This window comes from Chionomys nivalis, chromosome 20, assembly GCF_950005125.1.
Source record: "Chionomys nivalis chromosome 20, mChiNiv1.1, whole genome shotgun sequence".
NCBI classification, from domain to species: Eukaryota; Metazoa; Chordata; class Mammalia; order Rodentia; family Cricetidae; genus Chionomys; species Chionomys nivalis.
This window is the reverse complement of record NC_080105.1, coordinates 48418930-48446012: the sequence shown is the minus strand read 5'-3', so window position 1 is coordinate 48446012 and position 27083 is coordinate 48418930. Positions and strand designations below refer to the sequence as shown.

General features: G+C 45.2%; 1 protein-coding gene across 5 annotated transcripts in view; it reads left to right on the top strand.

Annotated features, from left to right (window-relative positions):
- Zmat4 (zinc finger matrin-type 4) overlaps window positions 1–26298 on the top strand; it is a 349005-nt gene extending 322707 nt beyond the window's left edge. For all 5 annotated transcript variants that reach the window (XM_057752101.1, XM_057752098.1, XM_057752100.1 and 2 more), the window contains one exon: window positions 23250–26298. In XM_057752101.1, coding sequence (XP_057608084.1) covers window positions 23250–23265 — 16 coding nt within the window. In that variant the 3' untranslated portion in view covers window positions 23266–26298. The remainder of the gene's footprint in view (window positions 1–23249) is intronic.
- The last annotated feature ends 785 nt before the right edge of the window (window positions 26299–27083 follow it).

Genomic DNA, 27083 nt, shown 5'->3' with positions numbered 1-27083 from the left:
ACAGTAACATACTTTTTTCAACAAGGCCACACCTCCTAATAGTACCATTCACTTTGGTGGACATTTTCTTTCAAACCACCATAGTGCCATAACTTGGCAGTCGTCCCGGGTTGTGTTAGAAAGTGGACTGGGTGAGCCAGTGTAACAAATGAATTAGCAGCACTCCTCCATGGCCTCTGCATTGGCTGCTGCCTCCAGATTCCTGCCCTGACTTCCCTCAGATCAGCAGCTGGAAGGAGTAGGAAGTTTTTCTTCTACTTCCCAGGTTCCTTTGCACCCCAACGCCCTGGATTCTAGACTAGTTTTCATGTCATGGGACAGCTTCCTGTAAGGGAAGAGCCAACATAGTATAACTCATGTCCTTATTCTCTGTCCTCAGATAGACTGCTCTAAAAAGAGAATTGGAGGTAGACAGAAATAAATCACCTCATGCAGAATCATGCATGAAGAATGGGATCTCGAGTCATAGTTCCAAATCAGATTCTAAAGTCCAATTTAGACTATTTCTTTTTGTATTTTGTTTTATCTTATTTTTCTATTATTTTTGAGATTATAATATAATTGCATCATCCCTTCTTCCATTTCTTTTCTTCAAACCTTCTTGTATACCCCCTTGCTTTCTGTCAAATTCATGGCTTCCTTTTTGTTGTTCTTGTTACATATAACACATGTATAATATATATATACACATAGTCATGTAAGACTTTATGGTTGTAGCTTTTTAAGACAAAATCTCACAGCAAACTCCCTGATCCTCTGGCTCTTAGAATCCTTTCACCCCATATCATGCAGTGCTCCCTTAGCAAAAAGAATGGCATTGTAGATGTATCAGTTGTGATTGGTCTCTGCATCTATGTATTGTCTTACTAAGAAAAATAAAAGATGAGATGTCCCCGTTGTTTTTGAATTTGGACAGCAGGTATAAGTTGTTTCCCAGCTGCCCAGACTACCAAAATAACCACACAGATACTCTACCTCAGGATTATGGTGTTTGATCCAAACGGGATATTCTATAGTAGTTGGGAAAGAAGTCTTGTGTGCAGGTACTGACTAGCGCTTAAAGAAGGCATAACGGAGTTCTCTGTTAGGAGAAGGAGATCGTGTATATCCTACAGAAGAGAGGAAAAGGAGAGAAAAGGAAGACAGAGATGCGGGGCAGGCGAAAGGCGGGGGAAGGGAGGCAGGAGAGAAAGAGACAAAGATGAAATTTTTTATCAGAAGAAAAACCAAGTTGGAGGCACCTGTCAGTCAATCCATCTCTCTCTCTCTCTCTTTTCTATACACTAGGGATTTGACCTTAAGCAATTATGATTGTGGGTTGAAGGTGTCTTTCATTCAAGGTCATTAAAGTTTAGACTCAGGAGGAGTAGAACCATGTCAGAGCCCCTGAGTAGAAGCTGAACCTAACATCAGTTCCTACCACCTTCAGCCTCATGGGGACCTGGCTTATTTACATATGAGCCACAAATACTAGCCCAAGGACAGACATGTTCCCAAATTCCAAGGAAGAGAATTCTAGATGGCACAGCATTGTTGCATGGGTTGAACAATAGTGTCAGGTAGTGAGCTAGGGCAGAACAAGTACATGCCGCAGCAAAGATCCAAGCACAAATCTTTTTGCCCCTCTCATGAGGCAGTGAAGAGTGAGCCAGCCTGCTTCCCAGCTACTGGCTTTAATATACACAGAGGCAGGAAGGGAAAGATGAGATAAACTGAACCGTATGCCTTCGGCCAGCACGTCCGAACATTGCATGTGTTGCTAATTCCTATGCACCTAGGATGAATGGTCCCGTGGATGATGAGGAATTAGAAATGACCTGAAGGGAGCAAGATTGTGTTTTCATAAATAAAATGATGTGTTTTCTCCAGCAAAAGAAAACCAGCTCTGACGAGTAAAGAAAGAAGCTGCCCTCCACTGTTGTGGCGCAGGGAAGTGTGGCCAGGCTTTCCTGGAAGCTATACTATGATTGGTAATAGTAGTATTTATATAAGTTGTTCAAGATAAGAAGTTACAATAAAATATCCTACTTTTTTTCTGCATGAAAGTGTCTATTTTACCCTCAATGTGTATATTTAAAGTTTGACAGGATTTTGAAAGATCATTTGGAACAAAAAGAGAAACTTCTTAGCTACCTTGTTGTGAATGACTGGAGACTGAAAGGGGAGAGGCCACTTTTGGCAGTGTCTAGGATTCCTCTGCTGTAGCTGCACGGTACTGGGGTTAGTTGGAGAACATGACAGCCTCCAGGGAATTAGAAAGTGTAAAAGTAACAACCAACTTCAAGTGTGCCCAGGCTCAGGAGACCTTCTGCCATTTTTGTCTATAGAAAGAGCGTTGCCTAAGTGGGCACGAAGGGATCATAGAGCCAACTGCTCAGTTGCCGGTTCTTTATCTGTTATCAGACTCTTTAAAATCATTTAATCCAGCTGTGTGTGTGTGTGTGTGTATTTATGTATGTATGTGTATACACACCTGCAAATCTTTATCTCAAGCCTGACCTTAAGTCCAGACACAGTGTAGTTATCCCACAGGCCTCCTGCATGGTTACAAGAGAATATTGATTTCCCCTATCCCAGATTCTATACGCCTTCCTCCAACTCCTGTCTCTGTGTGGCACTGCCATCCATCCAGCAGCTCAACACAGAGGTCTGTTTGTTAGTGTTGCTTCCTTTCTTGCATTTGCACACCCTCTTGTGAACAATTCTTGTGAAGACTCCCACAAACGTCAGCTCTGCCCCATCTTCTCTGGCTCCTTCATCCTAACGTGCAGTTCCTTCTTTTCCTTCCCCTAATAACACCTTCCTGGCTGATTTCTGTGCCCCATTTCCTTTGCTTTATGTGCTGTTTCCCATCTGACAACTGGAGCAGGCATTTAAACATGACCTAGGTCATAGGCTACTCCGTATAAATCTCCATAGCCTTCTCGCCCTACTTGGAAGTAATGCCAATATTTTCCTGGTGGCTCATAGAGCACCGTACAATCTATGCCCCTGCCCATCTGTCTGTTTTCTGTCTCTATCGTGTCTCCTCTTGGAAATACAGCAAAATTTCCATTGGTACAAAGATTCTATCTGTGGGTCTTGTTCACTGTTGTCACTTCAGAGCTTAGCAGGGGCTGGGATCCAGGGCCATACACTGTGCATTAGTGTTACGAGCATCCAGAAATGGATGATGCTAAGATCAGGTGGGCAGTGTCACATGGGAGAAGCACTGGGACACAAAACGGGGCTCCACCTCTTTAAGTGGAACTTCCTATAGAGCAGGCTGAATGTTCTGAATGATAAGTTTAGGTAACCACAAAATATTTCAAGCAATCTAGAAGGTTTCTTGGTTTGCAGACAGTAGAGAGCAATAGGCTGGAGTCGTGAGCAAGGGGTAGGAGCTTGAGTAGTGAACACTCAATGTCGTCCATGGCTACAGAGGTGATGAGGCAACCTGGAAGTAATCCCAGTGAAGAAGTGATGTGGGATTCCCCTCTGTATGCTGTGAATATTATTGGTTAATAAAGGAACTGCTTTGGTCCTATAACAGAGCTATGGGGGAACAGGGCTAGGCAGGGAAAACAAAACAGAATGATGGGAGAAAGGAGGCGGAGTCAATAAGAAGCCATGAAGCCACCCCTGGAGACAGGGACTGGAACTTTGTTGATAGACCACGACTTCATGGTAATGCACAGATTAATGGAGATGGGTTAAAATAATATGTAAGAGTTAGCCAATAAGAAGCTAGAGCTAATGGGCCAAGCAGTGATTTAAATAATACAGTTCCTGTGTGATTATTTTGGTTCTGGGTGGCTGGGATGAACAAGCATCCTGCTGTTACAAAGGAGGCTGCAAGTTGGTTTGAGAAGAAAAAGTCTGGGCTAAAGTTGTAGCTAAATGGGAGAGCACTAACTTAGCATGCTCAAGGACCCAGGTTTTCTATCCTGCAACACCCCCCAAACACAAAAATATTCACACATATAAAGGACATGAAACAGAGGTAGTTAAGAGAACTGTGACGTCCAGGCAGAGGTGTTCGGCCTCTGAATGGCGTGGGTTGTACAACTGGGTGCAGTAAGGCAAAAACATTGTTTACGACACAGACAACGCTGTGAGGGGAAGAAAGGAAAGAGTGGGCCATCAGCAAGCAGCCAGACAAGCGCAGACCCAGAATAGTGTATTGTTTGATGAGAGCAGAAAGCTAGTTGGAAAGGAAGAGGAACGTCTTAAGCTCAGTTTTCCTCATCTAACGCTTGAGAAGTCTGTGCATCCTAAGGGAAGAGTTATTTCAGTGGAAGCACAGACACTGGAAGGGGATACAGATCAAAGTGGGAAGGTGGATTCTGAGAGTCTGCATGCAGAAGTAATTAATGCTGGCATGAGTGCTCGTGAGTCACGATGATAAACTGTGGGAAGAGAAGCGAGTAAGGATGACACCCAAGAAAAATCGCAAAATTCAGGTGTGGAATGAAGAATGCGGAAGAGGAATGTTAAAGAGGATGGGAGTCATGTGACTGCATTGTCAGAATCTTGTACAGATTGAAAAGGAGGAGGGGATCATAGGCTGTATCAAAGACACAAGAGAAATCTGATGATACGAAGTCCAAGTAGCACCTTCAGGATGTGGATGTGGATGACACGGTTCAGCCAGTGCCGTTTGTGGAGCAGTCAGAAGAGTAGGCATACGGGCATAGGCTGGGGAAGAATGAACAGGACATGGTAAGGCGAGCCAGGGAAGGAGGGCCAGAGCCCAAAGGAATGTTTCCACAGAAAGGAGGGAGGCAGTGGGTGTGCGCATTGGATCTTGTCATCAGGGAAGGAAGGAGGAAAGTCCACAGGAGATACGGCATAGCTTTTGATGGCAGACGTGGATGTTGATGTTGTACCAAGTCACAGCATCAGCCCCTTGATGGTGTGGCATGGGGAAGCAGATTGTTGACCCCTCTTTATCAGTATCTCCATCTGTGCAATGGGGCCGTCAGTACCTGTGGCGTGGCGTGAAGAGAAGGGTCCTGTAATCTGAGGACAGAGGCCCGTCCTATCGATCTAAGGACAGTGCTCAGCACAGAAGGCACATAACGAGTGTTTCCACTGTGAGTCTTGAAGATGGTGCAGGAGATCTGATCCGACTGAGAGGAGGCTGAAGGGAAACAAACAAGATGCACAGCTCAAGCTAACGGACAAGGAAAAGCATGAGGACAGCAATGGCTGTACCAGAGCATCTGATATGATGATGTTAATGATTGCCCAACATCTCGGGAAAGCCCCGTGAGGACAGTGTTTGTCTCAGCACGGACTGAGGCTCAGTTGGTGGCTGCTTTTGTAGCATGAGTAATGAAAACCCAAAGATAGAAATTGGGGTTCAACCCTAAAACCAAAAAAGCAAAGCAGCCAAATCACTAGAAAAGTCTTACCTACACCAAGGCGGGGCGACTGCAGACTCAACCTTTTTCTCCTTCCATTTTGATTCCCTCTAGTGCTGGGATTAAGGGTGTGTGACTCCCTAGGACTGGGATTAAATGTGTGAGCCACCACTTCCTGTATTTGTTTCTGCATTGATCTTGAGTAGCCCAAGATGGTCTTAAACTCAAAGAGATTCATCTAACTATCTCCCAAATCCTGGGACTAAAGGTGTGTGTCACCATTGCCTGACCGCTGGTGGCTTTAGCTTTGCTTCTGGACTTCAGGTAAGATTTAATAATCTAGCACTACATACCTTCTTCAGTCAATATTTGTTTCTCAAAAGAGGAGTCCTGGTAGAGTTTAAGATGTTGCTTATTATCAAAAGCAGAAGTGGAAGTGGGCGGTGACCTTGAAGTTGATGTTTGGTTGCCAGTATGCCCAGAAGCGACAACCTGTGTTACTTTGCTGTATTAGCTAACCGTGTTTTCTATAGCAAGACACCTGATGAAAGTAGCTTAAAAGAGGAAGGGTTGACTTTGACTCACAGTTCAGGAGTGTAGTTAATCCTGGCAGAGAAGCAGGGGCTTGCAGCATTGGACCACATTGTTTCTGCTGCCAGGAGACAGAGAGTGATGAATGCCTGTTGTCAGCTTCTCTTGTCTCTTTTTAATTTAGTATGGGCTCCTAGTCCATGTGGAATGGCTCAACCCAAAGTGAAGGTGGGCCTTTCCACCTCAAGTAACCTGGTTAGCCTCTCAGAAATAGCTCCTGAAGCTTCTCTCATTGGAAACAGGCTGGGAAAAGCAGGTAGGATCAGCATTGGGGTGCTTCGTCTACTGTTCTCCTGTGAGGTACAGGCCTGCACTCTGCACCCTCAGGGCCGCCTCAGACACAGGGAGTCACACTTCTCCAGGCTAAGTGGGAGAACTAACAAAGGAAGCCCTCAAGTCCTTTCCACTGGAGGAGAGCTGAGAGCTCACTCAGGCTGGACCCTTTGGCTGGAGGCATGGGCTCTTCGGTAACCAACTGAAGGAGCGTGTAAATCAAAACCCTTAAGTCAGGAAAGGGAAATGGAAAAGCTCCAAGGAGTGAAGAGGTCTGGTGAGAGCTCTTCTCCTCCCGAGCAGTGGTTGATTAGAGGATGAAGCAAGACACAAGGAAGGGAGTTAGACTGGGGTAAGCGCCCTTGAGGAAGGTGGCATTAACAGTGAGTATGCAGAAGCCGGGAGAGCTTCTAATGCAAGAATGGTGTCACACGATTCCCAGTGTCCTGGGCACGGTCTCTTATTTCCAGATTTCTGGCTCAGGTCCTAGAAAGGAGTCATTCTCAAAGGGAAATATTACATAAAGAAACATAGATTTGGGTAAATTTGGATGAATATATAGTATTTTTGGTGTCTCTCTGGTATATTTCTGTATAGCTGTCCACAGACAACTCAATGCTGGAGTTATGAGCTTGTCTGTCTTTTTCCAGAATCCTCCTAATTACTCCAGAAGTCAGTCAACAACCTTATATAGCAATGAGTTTGTTCACGTGGCATCTGTGTATCTCTTGACATTTTTCCACTTGGGAAAAGCCATAAATCAAAAACAAAAAACAAAAAATAAACAAAACAAAAACCAAAATCCATACAATCATAGAATAGCTGTAAACAAACAAGTTTGCTGTCAAGTGGCCAAGGGCCCAGCCAAGCTCATCCCTGCCTTGGTGGTCTTCTGTTTCTTCTAGAGAATTCTCTTACACCCTGTAAGTCGATGTAGAACCACACGTAGAATACATGGCAGTCAAGAGCACGCTTGTGTTGGTACCCATGCCAGGCAGTATCTGAAGCCCTTGAGACTTTCCATGCAGAACTCACCCCCAAAGATATGCAGCACAGCAACATGCTTTGGTTATAAACTTCATTTCTGATGCTTTCAATATTCAGACAATACAAAAATTTCCCATCAGAATTTCACGCGTCAGTCACACAGTCTTGGGTGAAGGACGAGTAGGTTGTGGGAAGGTTTGAAAGCATCACACTGTAACATCCCTTTTCCGGAAAGTCACACCCTTGATGCTGTTATCATTCCTTCTCCTCACCCATCCATCCTTTGCATCCCCTTCTTTTTGTAATTCACTGCATCCTTAGTGATTGGGTTCCCACTTGGTTCCAAACACCGGACCAGGTTTCTATTCCATTCACGTAAAAATCCGAGCATGTAGGAGAGCCTACCGGGCTACATGCACCTACCATCCCTCCCTCCAGGCATGTCTTTGTCCCGTTGCCAGCTTCTTGCCTCTTTCTTTTAGCTCCAGCTGCATAGACTTCTTTGTTCCCTCTGAAGAGCTCATTAGCAAGGTCTTGTCCCTTGCCTTATCTCTTGCTGGTCCGAACCGCTGCTTTCCCTGGCAACCATGACAGGCACATGGCAAGTGGCTGCACAGGCCTGGGCCCCTCCTTCCCCTGCCTCTCTGCTTGGTACTCTGCCCTTCATTGTCTTTATTCGTGTCTGAAATGGGATATAATTCACTCATTCTACTCATCCACATCCCACATACAAACTACCAGATGCTGGCTTCTGCCATTTTGGTTTCTTGCTACATCTCTATCACATTAAAACAGTGTGTGGCTCTAAATTTATACAAAGAACAAATATCAGGATCGCCATATTTGAGTATGGTCAGATGGGAGGGTAGGGCTGAGAAAGCCAAAGCGGTTCTCTCCAGTCACATGACTGGGACATGGCCAGCCCTATCTCTAATGTTCCAGTTCTCATATGGGTCTGCCTGGTCCCCAGGCCCACAGCTCTCCCGACAGACTATGATTTTCTTTATTTCTCATGGCCAGTGAAGAGCTTTCATGGCAGCAGCAGGGAGCTGTTGTTTCATGGATCTCAGTCAGACTGTGAGAGAGTAGGAGAAGCCAAAAAAAAAGGGGTTGGGGCAGGGGAAAGGAACATCAACAAAGGATCAAGGGAAGAGGATGTGTATCCCCTGTGGTTTATGAGATTACCCAGGCTGGATGGCACACGCAGCTGGGGAAGCAGGGACACGTAGGAGCCAGCCAAGTGTTCCATTTAGATGTCACACACAGCTGTCTAATTGGTACTTGCTGTTTGTTACCAGAAACAGCCTCACTATCTAGAAAGGAGAGGTCATCGCAATAGTGCCAAGGATGTACCTTGAGAAATGCCACTCCCTCCTCCTCACCGTTGCAACTGCGTATTCTCCCCCTGGTACCTGTGGTGTGCTCTTTCAATGACTGAAAAATCTCCTCTGCTGGACTCGCTATGGCAGGCAGGATGGATCTGTGGGAATGGCAGGCAGCTCTATTCCAAGCCACTCCTGCGTGCTGCAGATAACCCCCATTCCTGTGGCAACTGGTGAGGGGCTGACCACGGCCTGGCCTCTGCGTCCCCTTGCAGAGTCTCTCTGAGCCCCTCTTCTTCCCAGATACCAGTCACCAGCAAAGAAAGGTCATGGGCTAGAAGCAGATAATTATGCTGTCTTAGGAACTGAGGGTTTTCTCTGAGGACCACAGGAACGCAGCTCATCTCTTCAGTCTTTCTTCTTCAGTATTAACAAAGTCAACCAAAAAAAAAAAAAAAAGGTTTTCTTCCCCACCAGGACTCACCAGTGCTGGCTGAGATGGATGAGAGCAGTCAGCATGAATTTTAATCAGGATGTCTTGTTTTTCAGCCCTGAGTTTTTCCTAATCGATCTCTTTTTTGTCTATTAACTAACAGCAAATAGTCATAGGCTTTGAGAATCAATCGATCCTGACGCAGAGAATCCAATTGCTTACATTTAGAGCTAAACTCTGGTGAGTGCTTCTACAGAAGCCAAATTTATGCAAAAGGTGTACCCCAAGAGGCTCATTTTTCCTTGTGAGAGTGACTGGCTCTCAGGCGTCTTTAAAAGGTGAGCTCCACTGTCAGTGAGTTTCCATTCCACCAAGTGTGTTCCAGTTTTCCTTTCTTTCTCAGGGACATACCTGTAGTGAGGGTGAGATCCATGTGGATCCTCCTGGACTTGACTTTGCTTTTCCCTATGCCCAGCAATTTTGGTTTGCTACAAGTTTTCCTGCAGGGGCCTTGCCCCTATGGCCTCTGGGAGGCGTGCTGGGGAAGCTTCCATGCAAGGTGGCGTGCTCTGGGGTTTGGAAACCTGAAAAGACACATTGACTACTTCTGAAAGACAGAAGGGACGTGCAGCATCTCAGAGGACTACTGAGCCCAAGAGCAGTGCTTCTTAGCCTCATCTACCATGCAAGGCCCCCCTGTCAGCACACTTTCCTCTTGACCTTAATGACTGTGGCTAACCCAGGGGCATTAGCCACAGAAATGTACTATCTAAGCACCCAGGAGATGGGGAAGCTGCCAGGTGTCAGCAGGCAATGTCCTGCTGACATACTACACGAAAAAGCACGTGTTCCAGGCCTTTTCTAGCTTCTGGAAGGCCCTTGGTTTGTAGCAGCAGAATTCAAATTTTGATGTGGCCATTTCATTTTTTCCTATCCATACAGGCCAAACATTTTCAAAACAATCAACACTTAATTCCTATGTTGGTTCCTTCGGCATGGCTGTGACTCAACACCTGAGAGAAATAGCTAAGAGGAGGAATGGATATCTTTTTTCCTGCCTCTATGTTTGAGGGTATTCCTCTCATGATGGCAGGGAAAGCAGGGCAGGGCAGTGCTCTCCATGGCAACAGGTATAGGCGATGGAGCCGCCCTTGACAGCATGACAGACCAAGCAGTAGTGGGTACCCAGAACTGACGCTAGGTGCTGACCTTCAAAGGCCCAGACCTCGTGACCCACTTCCATCAGCCAGCCACCTCCTATAGGCTCCACATCCTCAAATTAGCACAAGCCTGAAAATAAGGCTCCCAACAGTGGCTGCTGGGAGGTTTCAGACTCAATCTATGGCTGTTTTCTTTTATTTAACCATTTGTCCCTCTGGTAGTTTACTATGAACATAAAGGTCAGATGGAATGTTCCAGACTTGGCTTGGGAATGTCTTAACTGCATCACCACATCTGTTTTTGCTGGCCAGGAAGAATCCTGGAGGTGGGAGACATGTTTGAGCTCCTTCCCTTGCGTCCTCCTTGCTTTTCCTTGGTTCCCATTCCACCTCTGGCTCCATTGTCCTTTGGAATCCCAGGCGCTCTCCTTGAGGCTCTGGCATTGCCATGTGGATGAAAATCTTGCTTTCTGTACCTCAAACATATGAGGCAGGACCCATTTGATGTTTGAAAGTCTGCTGTGACAGAATGATCACGGAAGGAAAAAAAATCACTGGTGGTACTTTATTTAGCTAGCAAGTGTGTGGGTCTTATTATCCAATCTTAATTAAAATGAGAAACATCTAATTTAGTGAGTTGTAAGACCATCAGATAATATGAAATGATAAGTGTGATGGTTTTCTCATCAGTTGCTGTATTCACGGTGAATTAACCACTTACAAAGGGCTCACATTCATTTCCTCGTTCCTCACTAATGTCCTACACACATGACTTTCTTACACCCCTTTCAGAGAGTGAAATAATTTGCTGTTGGTTTCTGATGTAGAAGGTGTCACATGACATTCCCCAGTTATATCCCGGATGTCCTCCTGACACCATTGGGAGGATGGCTTTGAAAGGTTGAGTTCACCGATCAGAAACTATAGCTCTCTCCTCTCCTCTGTAGGATGTGCTTTCTTTTGTTTTGGTCCAGATATGGATGACCTGGAGAATGCCACAGCTAACCACAGGCTCTTGATACCCTTTGTGATCTCATTGTCTTCCTCTAGTCTCTCCATACATTCATAAGAGAGAGTTTGGCTCTTTATCAAACTGGCAGCTGTGGGTGGTGGATGTATGGATATGTGTGTCGACTGGAGGTTTCCGTGTTATAGTTGCTGCTGGTTGTCAAGTGAACCCTAATACTGGAGAAAAAGTTGTAGGAGTTCTCTCTGTGGATTTGCCATTTTGGAGTGCAGTTACTTTTGATGATACTCACAGAAAATCGCTAAACTTGGAACCAAATGACAGGGTTGGGTTTGGCTCTATAGTACTGCCCTTGGGCAAGCTGTGGGACATCGGTATCTGGAGAGAAAGGGGAGCTAGAGAAGGTGTTCATCTTAGTCATTGAACAGAGGATGAGTCTGAGGCTCAAGGGGTTGCCATGACACTGTGGGGCAACCATTTTGTGGTAGATTCTTGCAGAGTCAGCGTTCTTTTCGCTACATCACAGTAAGTGAACTTGTATCAGGCTCTGGGGGTTCAGTCTAAGTATTGTCACGATGTGTTATAAAAATCTACATTATCAAGCTACTGCTATTGCTTGTAAATGGAGACTGCTTTTCTGTTTTCCAGATACCCAGACCCAAATTATCACATAGAAACTACACTAATTACAACATTGTTTGTCCAATAGCTTAGGCATATTCCTAGATAGCTCTTACATCTTAAGTTAACCCATTTCTATTAATCTGTGTCTCACCACGAGGCTATGGCCTACCAGTAAGGTTCCAGTGTCCTCCTTCTACAGTTAAATGGCATCTCCTTGACTCCACCTACCCTCTCTATCTCTGTTCTGCTTTCCCACCTTACTTTACTCTGCTAAGTCATTGGCCCCAAAAGCTTTATCCATCAATAAAAGCAACGCATATACAGAAGGCCACCCCGCATCAATTGTTAGCACTCACCAGGCAGCTGGGGTGCCAGAGTCCATTCCAGGGTCCACTACATGGGTATCTATTCTCATAATCCTTTTTGTCTCCATGGCACCTTCCTCAGCATCTGAGCTTGGTCCTGTGTCTCTGCCAGCAGAGTGGCTCATATTCCTATTGTTCTCTGAGATACAACTCACCCATGATTTTTCCTACAGCCTTCATCACTCCGCTTCCACCAGACCTTCCCTCTCATCCTTCCCCAAAATCACCCCTCCCAGCTCTGTCCTGGGCTTCTATTGCTTGGCCTCTGCACCTTCAACCCATTCTGTCCCATACCAGAAGGTCAGCCTTCCTCCGACCGTTGTTCACCATTGCTCTCCTGAACAAATCAGGGATCAGTTGGTGGTGTTAGGCCCCTAGGTTTTCAGAAGCCCTGTTCTGCAGGAAGTTTGGCTGTAAGCCGAACAGGGGGATGCAATATTTCAGAAAGTGCATCAACTTCTCTTCATCTACTAAAGACCAAAGTGCTTGAGGGAGAGAGAGGTAAAGGTCAGTTGAACAGAACAGTGGTTCATCTATTCAAAAATTACCCCACTCTCTCCTCACTTTGTTTCCTATGTGTTGAAAAAATGAATGTGTTTCACATAGCTATAAAAATTAAGGAAGATGGCACTGTAGTTTATGTTGAAAAGCATATCTAATTGAAGAGATGTTTGGTGGCTCCGGACTAGCGCTGTGTTACAAAGTTCTGTGTCTACTCACAGAGTGTGGTGAGGGAGCCACATGTTTGTGGCTGTGGACATTTACGATGCAGCTAATGTGAGCCATCAACCGACTTTTGATAGTATTTTATTTTATGCTGCAATAGCCACACACACTGCAGACACCACAGTAGACAGTGCAGCCTTCTCTAGCTTGAGTACTATTATGGACCCTCCAGATGTTAGCATCCTCCCCCGCTGCCATCTTGATGCACTTTCATCATGTCCCGTAGGGCAGAGGGAACACGGCTACTTCTGCTCTCTAGAAGTTAGATCTGCCTCAAGGCCCTGCCTCTGTGTCTGCCAAGCTCACCAGACTTAGCATTGACTTAGCCTAAAACTGAGGCCCACGTAGAAGACGAATAAAAAGAATAGTGATTGCAAGAGACCATTTGCTATTTCCATGAACTGGCTACGTAGTACTTACATTTAGTAACTCAGTCTTCATGGCATCCCAGTGAGGTCTGTCCATCAGTGTAGTATAGCCATTTTATGTGCAGGAAACAGGCATAGCCACAGAGGTAGCATGTGCTAGGATTTAAGTTCAGACATTAGAAAGCAAAGCCTTCTCTCTGACAGCTTCTGAAGGGTTTCTGGCATGCTACCTTGCAGACAAATTCCTGACCTAGCACCTTGAACCTTCTCAGTACTTACTCTGCATGACAGTGAAGTCTGAATTTAAAAAAAAAAAAAAAAAAAAAAAGGATTCCAAGAATGCCCTAAGCTGGTGCCCGTTCATTCTAACACTGCCAAGGGCTAGTGCAGACTTTACAAGCATAGGACACAGTGTTCAGCAGACCTGCACTTGGGGCGTCAGCTGTAAGCCCCGGGACTCCTCTACTCACCTGGACTTCTCATTAGCGATGCATCTCAAGTTCAAGAACTCATTGGCAGGAATCTCAGAATCCAGGAAAGAGCTAGACTTTCGGTTAGTTTCACTTGGCTACAAATGGGAACCAGCCAAATGAGAAGGCGTTGAAGTCAGGATCTGGGGGAGGCGGCATTTCTGGAGCTCCTGGCCCCATCCCTGTGTAATGAGGACACACTGTCCTCTCCCAGCGCATTGAGGCACTGGCTCAGGAAGCTGGATTGAGCCCTAGGGCCGGCAGTGGTGACTGTGGCTTCATTGTGTAGGTGAACTCTGTGGCTGTGTCTGTTCTCTGGCTCAGGCACACTCTGCTCCCTGAGGCTGCGCAGGCGTGCTTTGGCCTCTGCCCTCTAACCATGTAGCTGAGGTTTTAAAGTGTGACTAACTTCTATGCTGGAACTGCCTCAGAACTCAGCAGGGACATCACTTTACCACCACAAACTATTATGTCCCATCACCAATAGGAAAGATTCCTCTAAGGGTTGAAGCTCTCCACCCCAATGGCCTGGAGAAAAGGCAGAACCCTTCTGTAGGAATCTTTTTAAATTAGCATATGTTACACAAATAAAATAATGGCTTTGTCATGATATTTTCACACATGCGCATCCTGGACTCTGCAGACAGCCATGCCTGCGCCAGCCACTTTTCTGGTGACTAGAGATGAGGATGGGGACATAGACCAGGCTGGCCTCGAACTCAGAGATCTGCCTGCCTCTGCCTTCTGAGTGCTGGGATTAAAGGTGTGCGCCACCCCCACCGGCCGTCTTTGCATTTTTTAGTCATTCCTGGGCACATGCATTTTCTCATTTCCTCCTCATGAAACTCCCATTAGAAAGACGCTATTGATGCCTCTGTTTTAGAGATAAATGAGGATAAAAAGTTAACAGTGCTGCCCATTAATATCCACTGCTCACTACTGATGTGAGGTTGGGTGGCTTTGTTTGTTGAGAGAGGGAGCAGGAAGAGAGAGAGAGACCATGGAGGCCAGAAGAGGGTATCAGATCCCCCATAGCTGGGGTTACCCCCAGTGACTAGGAACCGCCTGACTTAGGTTCTGGGAACTGAACTCAGGTCCTCTGGAACACGAGTATTCACGTTCAGTCATAGAACCCTTTCTCCAGCCCCTGGCGTGATGTTTAAAATAACTGTCAATATATAACTGTGATGTTCCCTAACTGTCAATCACAAGTTCTTTGAATATATAAGTATAATAAATGGCTGAGCAATAGGGGTGCAGAGCTCTGAGTCTTCCTGAAAATATGCGCCAAAATGGACTTGTTCAAAATGGAGAGCGAGTGGCCATGGGCCTGAAATGGACCTGTTTAGAACGGAGAGCCAGTGAGCCATGGGCACAGCTTGAGTGCTTCTTCTAGATGTGGCAGTTGATCCATTTTCTGATTTCTCTTATGGGTTTAGTGAGGAAAGGTTATGCCCTTCCCTGTGCCAGGTCTGTAATAACATAGACAACATAGAGTTAAGAAGATACAGCCCAGACTATGCATGGGCTTCAACATATGTTTACAATATAAAAACAGGTGTGTTGGAGAAGGGAGGATGCTTGTTTGTCCCGGCCGCCCAGAACCAAAATAATCACACAGAAACTATATTAATTAAACCACTGCTTGGCCCATAGCTTTAGCTTCTTATGGGCTAACTCTTACATTAACTTAACCCATTTCTATTAATCTGTATATCGCCACGTGGCTGTGGCTTACGAGGTAAAGTTCCCAGAGTCTGTCTCTGGTGGCTACATGGCTTCTCTCTTGACTCCGCCCTCTTTCTCCCAGCATACAGCCTAGTTTTTTCTGTCTAGTTGCCATAGGGTCAAAGCAGTTCTTTATTCATTAGCCAGTAAAAGCAACACATAGACCTCCCACAGCACAGGTAGTCAGCGGGATAATCCAAGAGAACAGCTAGAACCAGGCTCCGAGTCTGGAGAAGCGGCGAGGCGAGAGGAGTGTCAAGGAGGTTGGAGGACAGCATATGAGAATGAGCAGGTACTTAACAGGTTCTTGCCCTACACGTAGGCGGAAAGGGGCTCAAGTCTGTCCACTCTCCTGCCCAGCCAGAAGGGCCTTAAGGTGCATCAGATCTTAGTGTTTTGTAAGCTTCTTGCCCTGTTTACATTTACCTGTGAGACTCAAACTCCCGAGGAGGAGTGTGGACGTGAGGGCTTAGATCTCAGGAATGGTGAGCATGGTTGTACCTGTGTGCTAAGGGCTTTTTCAGGCTTCTGCATTTGTGAAGCGCTAGAGTTGGGCTTCCTGAGATAATCCCAGGGGTCCTTCTGGCTCTAACAATTCATTATTTTGAGAATTTTTTTTATGGAAAAAAAGTGTTTTGCAAAGCAAATGAATAGTGTAAACAAGATTATAAAGAGAATGTTTGCCTTCTTAAGGGAATAAACTGTTCTAAAATGCACCAGGAGCATTCATTTGCATATAAACAATGCAAATTTTATATAAGTAGAGGAGGCTTGTTTTTTTAGGTGCTTTGGTAAGTTAATTACAAATACTTTGTCAATTGTGCAAGTCTGTGTGTATTAGGAAGTGATATATCCGAATTCCTTGTAAATAGCCTGTACTTTGGGCTGCTCATGATAGCTGAATTTTCTTAAATCACATTTGGAATTTGTATTCCCAGGAGAGATTTGAATACATTCATCTTGTGCTTATCAGATGCCAGCTGAACCCCATTTGCCTTTGGGCGTTTTGAGTCAGCGCGGCCCCTGCCCTGCAACATCCGAAGGCCTGGCTGCACTTGTAACTCATGCTGCCTATGGCTTCTGCATCTCTCGTCTCCCTCATACATCTGAGCACTTCTTCCCTCCACTCCCTCTACCCACCAGACTGCACTGAGTTCCACTAAAGTTGAACTTTGCAAATATTTCATTCATGTAGACCACGACATTTACGATTTGAGCATTATTGGGAGGTGGCAGTCTTCTTCCTGTCCCCACTTTCCCCACATTCTCTTTCTGCCCTCCCCACTATTTCCTGGACCCTTCATTCTCCAGACAGCTACCATTCTCAGAAACTGTGTCTGACCTGCCTCCTTTATCATCTGACTCTCTTTCATAAGCATAGAAATTGCCTATTACTTGCAGACGCTTGGCCATTTTCTCACGGCTTTCTTTCCTATTCCAAAGTGGCTGTTGGAAATAGCCAGTTACAGTTGGTTGTGTCAGGGTGAATTCAGGCAAGGATTGTCTGGGGAACGCTTGGCTTCTTTAAGGATCCTTTGGGATCTGGGCAAGTAAAACGACCGGGCGAATTTCCAGGCAGAATGAGCAACCTATGCAAATGGACATTGTAGAGGAGACCATGGCAGGGGCAGGAACCTCAAGTGATCTGCCGAATCGCGATGGGGAGGCGTTATCCCGAGGGCATCCTTGCCCAGAAGGTGGCCCAGAGTCTGAAAGCCACAATGTTAGAGTGTCTTTCTGTTTCATGAGAATATACTTTTCCATTCTGGAGCAGGAGGTGCTTCCACAATGCTGAGACAGTAGTAGACGCGAAGTGAAACAGGAGGCCAACAGATCGGCAGTTGATTGGTTGCAACATGATAGGAAAAAGGAACAACAGGGAGAACGCCCAGAATCCTGTCTTTAAGTGAGGGAGTGTGGGAAGGGAGGAATGAAACAGCAGGTGTTCCCTGAGGAATACACTTTAACTTGGTTTTTCATTATGCTACATGATGAAGTTGAGAAGAGGTGCTAAGCCTTTGGCTGCCGTCTACTTTGGGGGTATAGGTTGGATATTTTTGGTGCTGGGGTGAAAGCTAGGCACGACACACGGTAAGCAAGGGCTGTAGTACTGAGCTGTGTACCTAACCCTGCTTGCTTTCTTCCTTTTTGCCTTGAGACGGGGCCTCACTAACTTGCTCTGACTGACCTTGAACTCATGTTCTCCCAGACCTTTAATCTGTGATTCTCTTGCCTCGGCCTCCTGGACGGCTTGGTCAGTCAAATAATTAAAATCGTGACTGTTTAGTACACAGATCTAAGAACACAACTCCTCCTTCCCCAATACTCTGCCTGTGTCATTTCCTATGAACCATGACCTGTGGTGGCATTTTGTCACTGTTTACTTGTGGTCCAACTGTCAGAAATGCAGCTCTGTGAGACCAGACGATATTATTCTGCTTTGTTGTTTAGCTTATTTATGGAACAGTTGAAATTTAGCGTGGGACAGATAGGTCATTCCATTCCTCTTTAATGCCCCCTTTCAAACATGCATGCTGATTTAATCACAGGAAGATGACCTGTGTACATATCTGGTCATTTTCAAAGGTGAGATCATTTTTTAGTGATTCTTATGATGTCACACTGCCATGCCTGGCTGGTCTCCAGGTGGGAGTAAAACCTACTCTTTTGAACGTTTTGGATCTAAGATGCAGCAAAGGGCAAGGTCTAGAAAGCTCTGACGTGCTTGTGTTTGTCTGATCCTGAGGCACAACTCTCATCTGTCTAGTGCCAAGGCCACCCCATCCCATAGGAGCTCCAGTTCCCAGGAGTTGCATGTCATTCCATGACTCTCTGACATGGAAGCTTCTGGAAGACATGAGCAACTTTTATAAGGGGTTCCATTTCTTTCCAATGGTGTTCTGAGACCCCCAGTGAAGTTAACACCTAGCGGTCTCTCTCAGAAAGGTTGCAAGTGTTCAGAGGGGGCCGGTAGGCCTATCCTGCTGACTGTTGAGGGAGCTGTGTTATTGGCATGTGTAGGTGGCAAATGAAATTCTCTCTTCCACCTCAATCCAATTGGACACAGACCGTGAGACTACCAGTGATGATCAATCTCGTGGCTAACCCGACAAACCTGGGAATGAGGGCTCTTCAGATGAAGAGCTGTCTCTGATGGACTGGCCTGCGGTCATGTCTGTAGTGAGTTTCCTTGATTAGTATTTGATGGAGGAGGGCCGGATCCTGTGGGCAGTACCCTCCATAAGCAGGCAGGCCTAACTTGTACAAAAAGGTAGCGCCGTGTGAGCCTGGGAGCAAGCCAGGCAAAAGCCATTTCTCCTTGGTTGCCACCTTAGTATCCGCTCCAGGCTCCTGCTATAGCTTCCTTTGATGATAGATTATAATCTATATGAAGAAATATGCTTTTCATCATGGTGTTTATCACAGCGACAGACAGCAAACTGGAACACTCACCTTCCACAGAACTAGAAACAATGTCATGAATTCGCCTTCCTCTGCTTTCCTTCAATTTTCTATTTTAAGAAATTTCTGAAAATATATGAATTATGCAGCTTATCTCTCAGATGAAAAGGAATTTTCTGCTCGGATTGAATAGCTCCATATTTATTAATAGCAGTAAAGATTTCCATGTTCTTTGTATCCAATGGAATGCTACATAAAATACGAAGGAGCCATTCCAGCAAGGATAGCAGCTACAGGAGAATAATTATAAAAAGCTATATGGAATTGAAAGGCCCTTTAATTTGTCATCACTTCTCTGCATTCAGAAAGGATCTGAATAATTATGCCGACTATAAAGGGAACTGAGTGATATTTTTCCTCATTATGAGATTAAATCCTTAATAGACCACTTTCGCTATAAGTTTAAACAAAATTCCCTACTCGTCTGGATTCCAAGGACGATGCAGTCGGGATTGGCGACTGTTTGCTGTGGATGTGCTTGGACTCCTGATGGTACCCATGCATGTATGGTCCTGACTGGTACCCATGGATGTGCGGTCCTGACTGGTACCCACGCATGTGCGATCCTGACTGGTCCACGGATGGGCGATCCTGACTGGTACCTACGCATGTGCTATCCTGACTGGTACCCACGGATGTGCTTGGACTCCTGACTGGTACCCATGCATGTGCGATCCAGGCTCATTTTCATTTGAAAAACGTTCACCTCCACAGTTTATGGAAATGGAATTATACTTGCCTGCTAAGTATGAACTTTTGGCCTTTATGTTACATTATTCATGCAGTTGACAAGGACAGTAGAATTTCCTTAGGTCACGAACTATTGGTGACAGAGACCAAATGCAAGATTGTTTTCTTTTAATAGGGTTTTTCTTTGTAGGGGAAGTATTTTTTTAACATGGCTGTGGTTTCCAAGGTCATTTCAAGGCCAAACTTCAAAGCTGTTAGAAAGAAGAAAAAGTGTGGAGCCGTCTTTTCTGTGTGGTTTTGCATTATACTGACAGCATTCTAATCCTTACTTAGGTCCTCAGAATATTCAACAGAAGCTTTTTTTTTTAAATGAGGTTTTGTATATGAGTGAAAGTGTTTCACTTTGTAGATGTTGAACATTTTCATTAGATTGCCATCAAGACATCTGGCTCTCGGTACAGAAAGATGCTATCCAAGCTGCTGGGGAGGTATCCTAAACAGTATGACTTATCTGTGAACCCTGTTTACTGCAATAATAGCCAGCATGACAAGATATGCCCATAGGTGTAATAGTCACACAAATGTTAGACGGGTAACCAACTGCTTTCTAATAGGATTTAAGGCCCACTCCACGGGAGGAAACTCATGCCTGCTACTGCAAATGTGGTCAAGAATCCGTGGCTGGGGAGTTCACAGGCCCTAGGGGTAAATCCTCTTAGTGTTGTTTTGCTAAATGGACATTGTATCAAATCGTCTTCTAAATTCATGGGTCTCTCTCTGTAGTTTAGTACAGCTCTCATATCTTTTTTTTTCATTTATTTATTTATTTTTGTTGAAAAAATTTCTGCCTCCTCCCCACCTCCCATTTCCCTCCCCTTCCCCCACTCTCTCCCCTTCCCCCCACTCTTCTCCCCCTCCCCCTGCTCCTCTCCCCCTCCCCCACTCCATTCCCCCTCCCTCTCAAGTCTGAAGAGCAGTCCAGATTCCCTGTGGGAAGTCCAAGGTCCTCCCCCCTCTGTCCAGGTCCAGGAAGGTGAGCATCCAAACAGGCTAGGCTCCCACAAAGCCAGTAAGTGCAGTAGGATCAAAACCCAGTGCCATTGTCCTTGGCTTCTCATCATCATCCAGACTCTTTATATCTGAATTTTTTTTTGTTTTTTGTTTTTTTGATTTATTTTTATTTATTTTTTTTTAGTGAAAAAAAAATTTTCCCACTTCCTCCTCGCCTCCCATTTCCCTCCCCCTCCTCCACACCCCTCTCCCCCTCCCCCCACTCCTCTTCTCCTCCCTCTCCAGTCCCAAGAGCAGTCAGGGTTCCCTGCCCTGTGGAAAGTCCAAGGTCCACCCCATTCCATCCAGGTCTAGGAAGGTGACCATCCAAACTGTCTAGGCTCCCACAAAGCCAGAACATGAAGTAGGATCAAAACCCTGTGCCATTCTCCTTGGCCTCTCGTCAGCTCTCATTGTCCGCCATGTTCAGAGAGTCCGGTTTTATCCCATGCTTTTTCAGTCGCAGTCCAGCTGGCCTTGGTGAGCTCCCAATAGATCCGCCCCACTGTCTCAGTGGGTGGGTGCACCCCTCATGGTCCTGACTTCCTTGTTCATGTTCTCCCTCCTTCTGCTCCTCATTAGAACCTTGGGAGATCAGTCCGGTGCTCCAGTGTGGGTCTCTGTCTCTATCTCCATCCATCGCTAGATGAAGGTTCTATGGTGATATGCAAGATATTCATCAGTATGGTTATAGGATAGGTTCATTTCAGGTTCCCTATCCTCAGGTGCCCCAAGGAACTAAGAAAATACTATCCTGAGTGAGGTAACCCAGACCCAAAAAGAAGATCATGGGATGTACTCACTCATAATTGGTTTCTAGCCATGGATAGAGTCTATAATTTGTGATTCTAAAGAAGCTAAACAAGAGGGTAAACCCAAGGAAAAACATATAGTTATCCTCCCAGCTATGGGAAATAGACAAGATTGCCGGGCAAAAAATTGGAATCTTGGGGGTGGGGTGGGATGGGGGTGAGGGGAGATGGGGAGAGAAAAGTGTGAATGAGAGGATGAGGGGAACTGGGGAAATCGGGGTGATTGGGGATAAAGGAAGGTTGGATAGGGGAGCAGGGAAACTCATATCTTAGTTAAGGGAGCCACCTAAGGGTTGGCAAAAGACTTGAACTTGGAACAGCTCTAATATCTTATCAGAGACATTTCTCTATCCTTAGATGGTGGTTGATTCAGAAGCTCACAGTTGGGCAAGGTACAAAGAATAAATGACTGGAGTGCTCAGCCACCATATGACATTTCTATCATACCTCATCCCCAAGGCTCAAGGACCATCGTGGAAGATAGGGCAGGGAGATTGTGGGAGCCAAAGGCGAGGGAAGACCAGAGCAAAATGACCGGTATAAGCTGCACATAATTTCTTACGTAGAGGTGAGATCCTGGGCCTATTCCCACTTTTCAGAACTGGGACCCCATCTGACTCGAACCTTTGCAGACCTTGCAGATGCTGCCACAATCTCTCTGAGCATCTGGAAGATGCTGTTTCCTTGGAGTCATCTATCACCTCTGGCTCTTTTAATTTTTCTGCTTTCTCTTCCACTTTGATCCCTGAGCCTTGAGTGGAAGGGTTTGATAAAGACATCCCATTTGGGACCAGGTGCTCTAAAGTCTCTAACTCTGAATATTGCTCAATTGTGGGTGTCTTTGTTAATTCTCACCCACTGCAAGAAGCTTCTCTGATGCAGGTCGAACTGTATGGATAGCAGTATGTCATTAGGATTCATTTTATTGCTGTGTTCCTTTGACATAACAATAATATTGGATTTTCCTGTAAGTCTATTTAGTGCTTGGCCATTTTTAGCAGTATCAGGTTATAGGTTACATCTTATGTAGTGAGCCTTAAACCCAGCAGGAGAGACAGTACCGGCAGCCAGACATATTTCACTACCAAGTTACGGCTCTAGTGTCAGGTGTGAATCACCTCGTGTTGAGTGTTTGACCAAAGGAGTCCTATGAAATCCCCTAAGCATTACAGACTATTGTAAAAGCTATTGATTGCTTTCCACAACCTGATGGTAAAGACCTATTGCTGAAGACAACACTCCATTATAAAACCAAACATGGTAGAGTCAAGCTGGTGCCCAACTAGGAGCTTTACCCCTACTAACCAGCATTCGTGATGCTGGAAGGTCCTATGCAAGCTATCAAAGGAGAACGGGCATCGATATCACCCAGCTACAAACCCTTTGACCTACAACAGCAGCCTATCTGCAAGGTTTACTAGTGCAATAGTGGCACAAATGTTATGGAAGGAACCAACCACCTTTGGGCATCTGTTGCTTTTATATTAAGATAATTTGGAAAGGAGCAAGTATCTGGATTGAGTGTAGAAGTGCAGATTCTTCACAATATGGAGATGGCATTGATAATTCAGCCATTACATAATACAGATTATTTAATCTCCTAAAAGAATCACTATGGAAGATGGCTAAGAGGGTAAAGGTGGAGAGATATAATGATGGACACTTGAAGTTGTTCCTGACTGCCATACAGATGTGACACATGTGTACACACACGCTCATACTACATATTCACACACACTAAAATGATTCACCATCTAAATTCAGCCTAATTTAAGTTTGATGGGGTAGGGGTTGAAGGGAGGGATAGTCGGAGAGGGGAGTGCCAGCATGTATAATTATGGAGGAAAGTACCATTGTCTTCCTTTCTGTCTTACAGCCTGAAGAATAAGTAGTGAATGCATCAGTCAAGAGCTGAGAAGAGATGCCGGCATTTCTCTGTGGCAGAGAACTGCTCACCAACCCCAAGAGGACCCTTTCTCGAACAATGAACACTTCTTTCAAGGATGCACAGATTAACACATGACCAATCTTGATTTTTGGAAGTAGATAAGATTTCTTTTCTTCATTTAATTTAGTGGCAAATTATACTCGGATGAGTTTAAAGAATCCTTTCTCGGTAACATGTTTAGCACAAGTTCCAAACTGCAATCGCACAGCAGCTAGTTGGAGCATTATTCGAACTTACAAAGAGTGGAAAAATTTAATTTCCTATTTATTCTAGATTTCCTTAGAGTTGCAGTGATTCCGTGAGACCCTTCATGATTATCATGTAAGTCTCCTAGATCCATTAACAAGCATACTTTTGTCATCACGGGGAACATGGTGATAACACCCACAGAAACAGAACAAATTGTGGTTTTGTGGAAGTTATGTAACAGTCAGACTACTGGTCCTTCCTGCCTCACACCCATGAGCCAGCCTTGTCTCTACATGCCAGGAGCATAAGAGTAGGTGGGAACAGAGAGGAAGGACCTTCACCCTGGACCACCTTGATGGAGAGCTTCCCAAGATTAAGCCAAGTTCTCCTTGCAAGCTGCCAGATCATAGCTTAGGAAAAGAATTAGTTTGATTGCATGATGATCCTATTAACTCCAAATGTTGCCGTAGCGGCTGACCTTGGTGTGATGCTTTACTGAAGGTATCCGAAGGAGAATGTAAGTTCCAGAGTGAGATGGAAGTAGTTCTTAGAAAGTTGGCCTGAATTGTGGGCTTTCATTTGGGACAGTGATGATTCAGGGAGAAAGTGACTAAATCCTAAAGAAGCTCCATTCTTCTGTTTCTCTTCCATCGAGTTGCTGAGCTGGGAATCGGTGACTTGAAAAAGAATGCCTCCGGGTAGAGGATGGACCCGACGGGATGGAGTCTGAGTGCAACTGTAAAATTCCTCCTCCAGGGTTAATTGCTCTGCATTGGAATGGAAGGTAGTGTCTTGTAGACACCACAAGGTAGATGCAGAACTTTCGTTCCTGGGCTCTCAGCTGGCTGGAGCAGCCCTTTACACCTTGTGACCACCAATCTAATGAAGTCGGACTTTTCCAGACGTCATTGCTTTCCATGGAGATCTGAAGTGGTTACAGCCAGTGAGCAATACATGAGACGACACGGATGCACAGTGTTGTTCTTAAGGTGCCTGTTTTGTTGTGTGAGGGGGTCACAGTCACTGTGGCTGCGAAGAGGAAGGTCACACACCACCCCACGCTGCAAGTGGGGAGGAAGATGGGTGTGGTGACACCAGTTTTATTTTGCTATTTTGGGAAGAAGCACACAACAGAGCTACAACCGTCCAGTGATGGCTCTTCTGAATGTGTGGGATAAAGCTTTATTTGTCGATTCTGCTGTAAAATAAGCATAGTCTGAGTTTTGTATTTTTAAATCCTTTTTTTCTGTTTATGTTTAGTGCCTGAGCTCTTTCCCTGAAGTGTTGTATTTATTTCTTTTTAACGACCTAAGATAGAAAAGCCTAGGAACATAGATTCCCGTTGCGTTACAGTGAAGCCGTGCCAAGCCCTTTATAGTTGAAGCTCCAGCTCCAATAATCTGATTATTTCAGAGTGCCTCATCGAAATACCATTGCTCTTTGGCAAGCTGACTCAAGCACCCCACCAGAAATCTTGTCGGTTTGATTGTGCTCACGTTTATTCAGGCCCACGCAGATAAGGGGAGTTTCGTTCCAGCACACCGTGAAGACCACTTGCCCAGACCACGTGATGCAGGAGAGCTCAGAAATGCCCTTGTGTCCTGGAGACCATAGAATAGGAACACCTCTACACAGAAAACTGCTGTGCACTGTTCCTTTGGTGTGACTGTATGTTTAATTAAGTCTATATTACTTTCTGATTTCATTGTGGGTAGATGGGAGTTGGATTTAGGGCAAATGTTTTCAAACGGCCAGTTAATTCTGCTGGAAAGAAAAGAGACACATGCTGCCATCACTCTGGACACCCCGGAACATGAGGAAAACACACACCCCATTAACTCTGTGTTAAACTGAGATGTCTATGTTCAATTGGACAGTCATTGATGGTTGATATGGTCAAACGTCTCTTTCTCTTCTCTTCCCATCCCATGACATAATCTTGGGAATTCGACATGCATTGTTCCTGTTCTCTACCACTGAACTCCAAGCATAGCCCTGATTCCCCTGGGGACTAAATCACTCCCTAGTCCTGTCCTGGCAATACAATTCAAATTTGCTTTACAAAACGTTCTTCCCTTTTAGTGCAGAAATAAGCTCCAGGCTAGCTCGTGTGCCGGTGGCCACAAATGTCACAGCAGTGAGTCCCAGATTGATGAGCTCTCCTTACATACAGTTGCCACAGCCCGGCGAACTAATAAATATGCTCATAAAGCAATCCACTAAGCAGCAAATGCAGCAACGATCCCTTCTGCTGATAAAGTAGCCATAAAACTCATCTACTGCTGCTGGGCTGGAAGACCAATAGGATTTGAACTTTCTTGGCCTCTTAGATGACATAGGAACATAAATTGGAACTGCAAGGATCTTCACGCTGTCTGTTGGAGTAAGTTTATTAGGCCAACCATATCAAAAGACAAGAACAAGGGGCCACATGTACAGCACTGACCTCCTGTAGTACTCCCCGCCTTTTGGTCAAAGCTGAGTGAGACTTTTATTTTTTTGACAAGCCAGTGAGAATACAAAACGCTAAACCCAATAGGAGACTGCCAGGTCGTAACCACACCCCCCACTAACCTCTCTGTCATTCACTTGATCAGCTTGTCCAGTGGATTATTTTTCTTTTGTAAGAATAAAATTAAGAAGGATATGTCTGTTTCACATATTATTGTAGGGATGGATCCCCTCCTCATTTCTGGTTTCAAATCTGTTCATATTCAAGGCATGTTAAACTACCTCATAGGTTTGTTGTGTGGATTAGCTGATTAATAAAAACTGCTTAAGATAACGAGTCCGCCTGTGCATGCTGCCTTAGTGCTTTTCCTCGCCGAAGATCTGTGAGGCAAATCAACTGCGTGATATATAAGACCAGATGTGGCGGCCACAGCTGCCATCTTAGCATTCAGGAAGCTGCCATCTGAGTGTGCCAGGATAAACTAAGCACATGATCCAAAACTGGTAGATATACCACCAGACAGCACCAAATAACCAGCAAACAAAATCAAAAGTTTATTAATTACTTTAAATTATACTTTTGTTTGTTCTTTTATGTATCTATTTGTTTTTATTTATTTATTTATTTTGAGACAAGGTCTCCCTTTGTAGCTCAGGCTTGCCTGGAACTGTCAGTGTCCTGCCTTGGCCTCCCAAAAGGCTTCTAAATTCTTAAAAAGAGGAATCAACACTGGCCTTCAGAGTATCCGAAATGATATTATGGTGGTTGAAATGTCTGCCTTTATAGTAATTTATAGTAAAATTACAGTGGTTTTGAGACTACATCTCTCATACCATGACTGTAGATTCCTTCACATCTGGAATAACAGGTACGAACTCCAGCCGCTCTGTGTGCTCCTTAGCACCCATGAGGTCGGCAGCACCAGTGAACATCTGCCTTAATTGTGCTGTCCTGAAAACCTATTAAATGCTATTTGCATTTAAGTGTGTGTGCACGTGCACGGGCAGTTTGTAAAAGCAGTGTGTGGGGGAGGGGATGCATGCTCCTCTGCCTGGAGACCAGAAGATAACCTTGGTGTTGTTCCTTCTCGGGCACCATCCACCTTGTTTTTGAGACAGTGT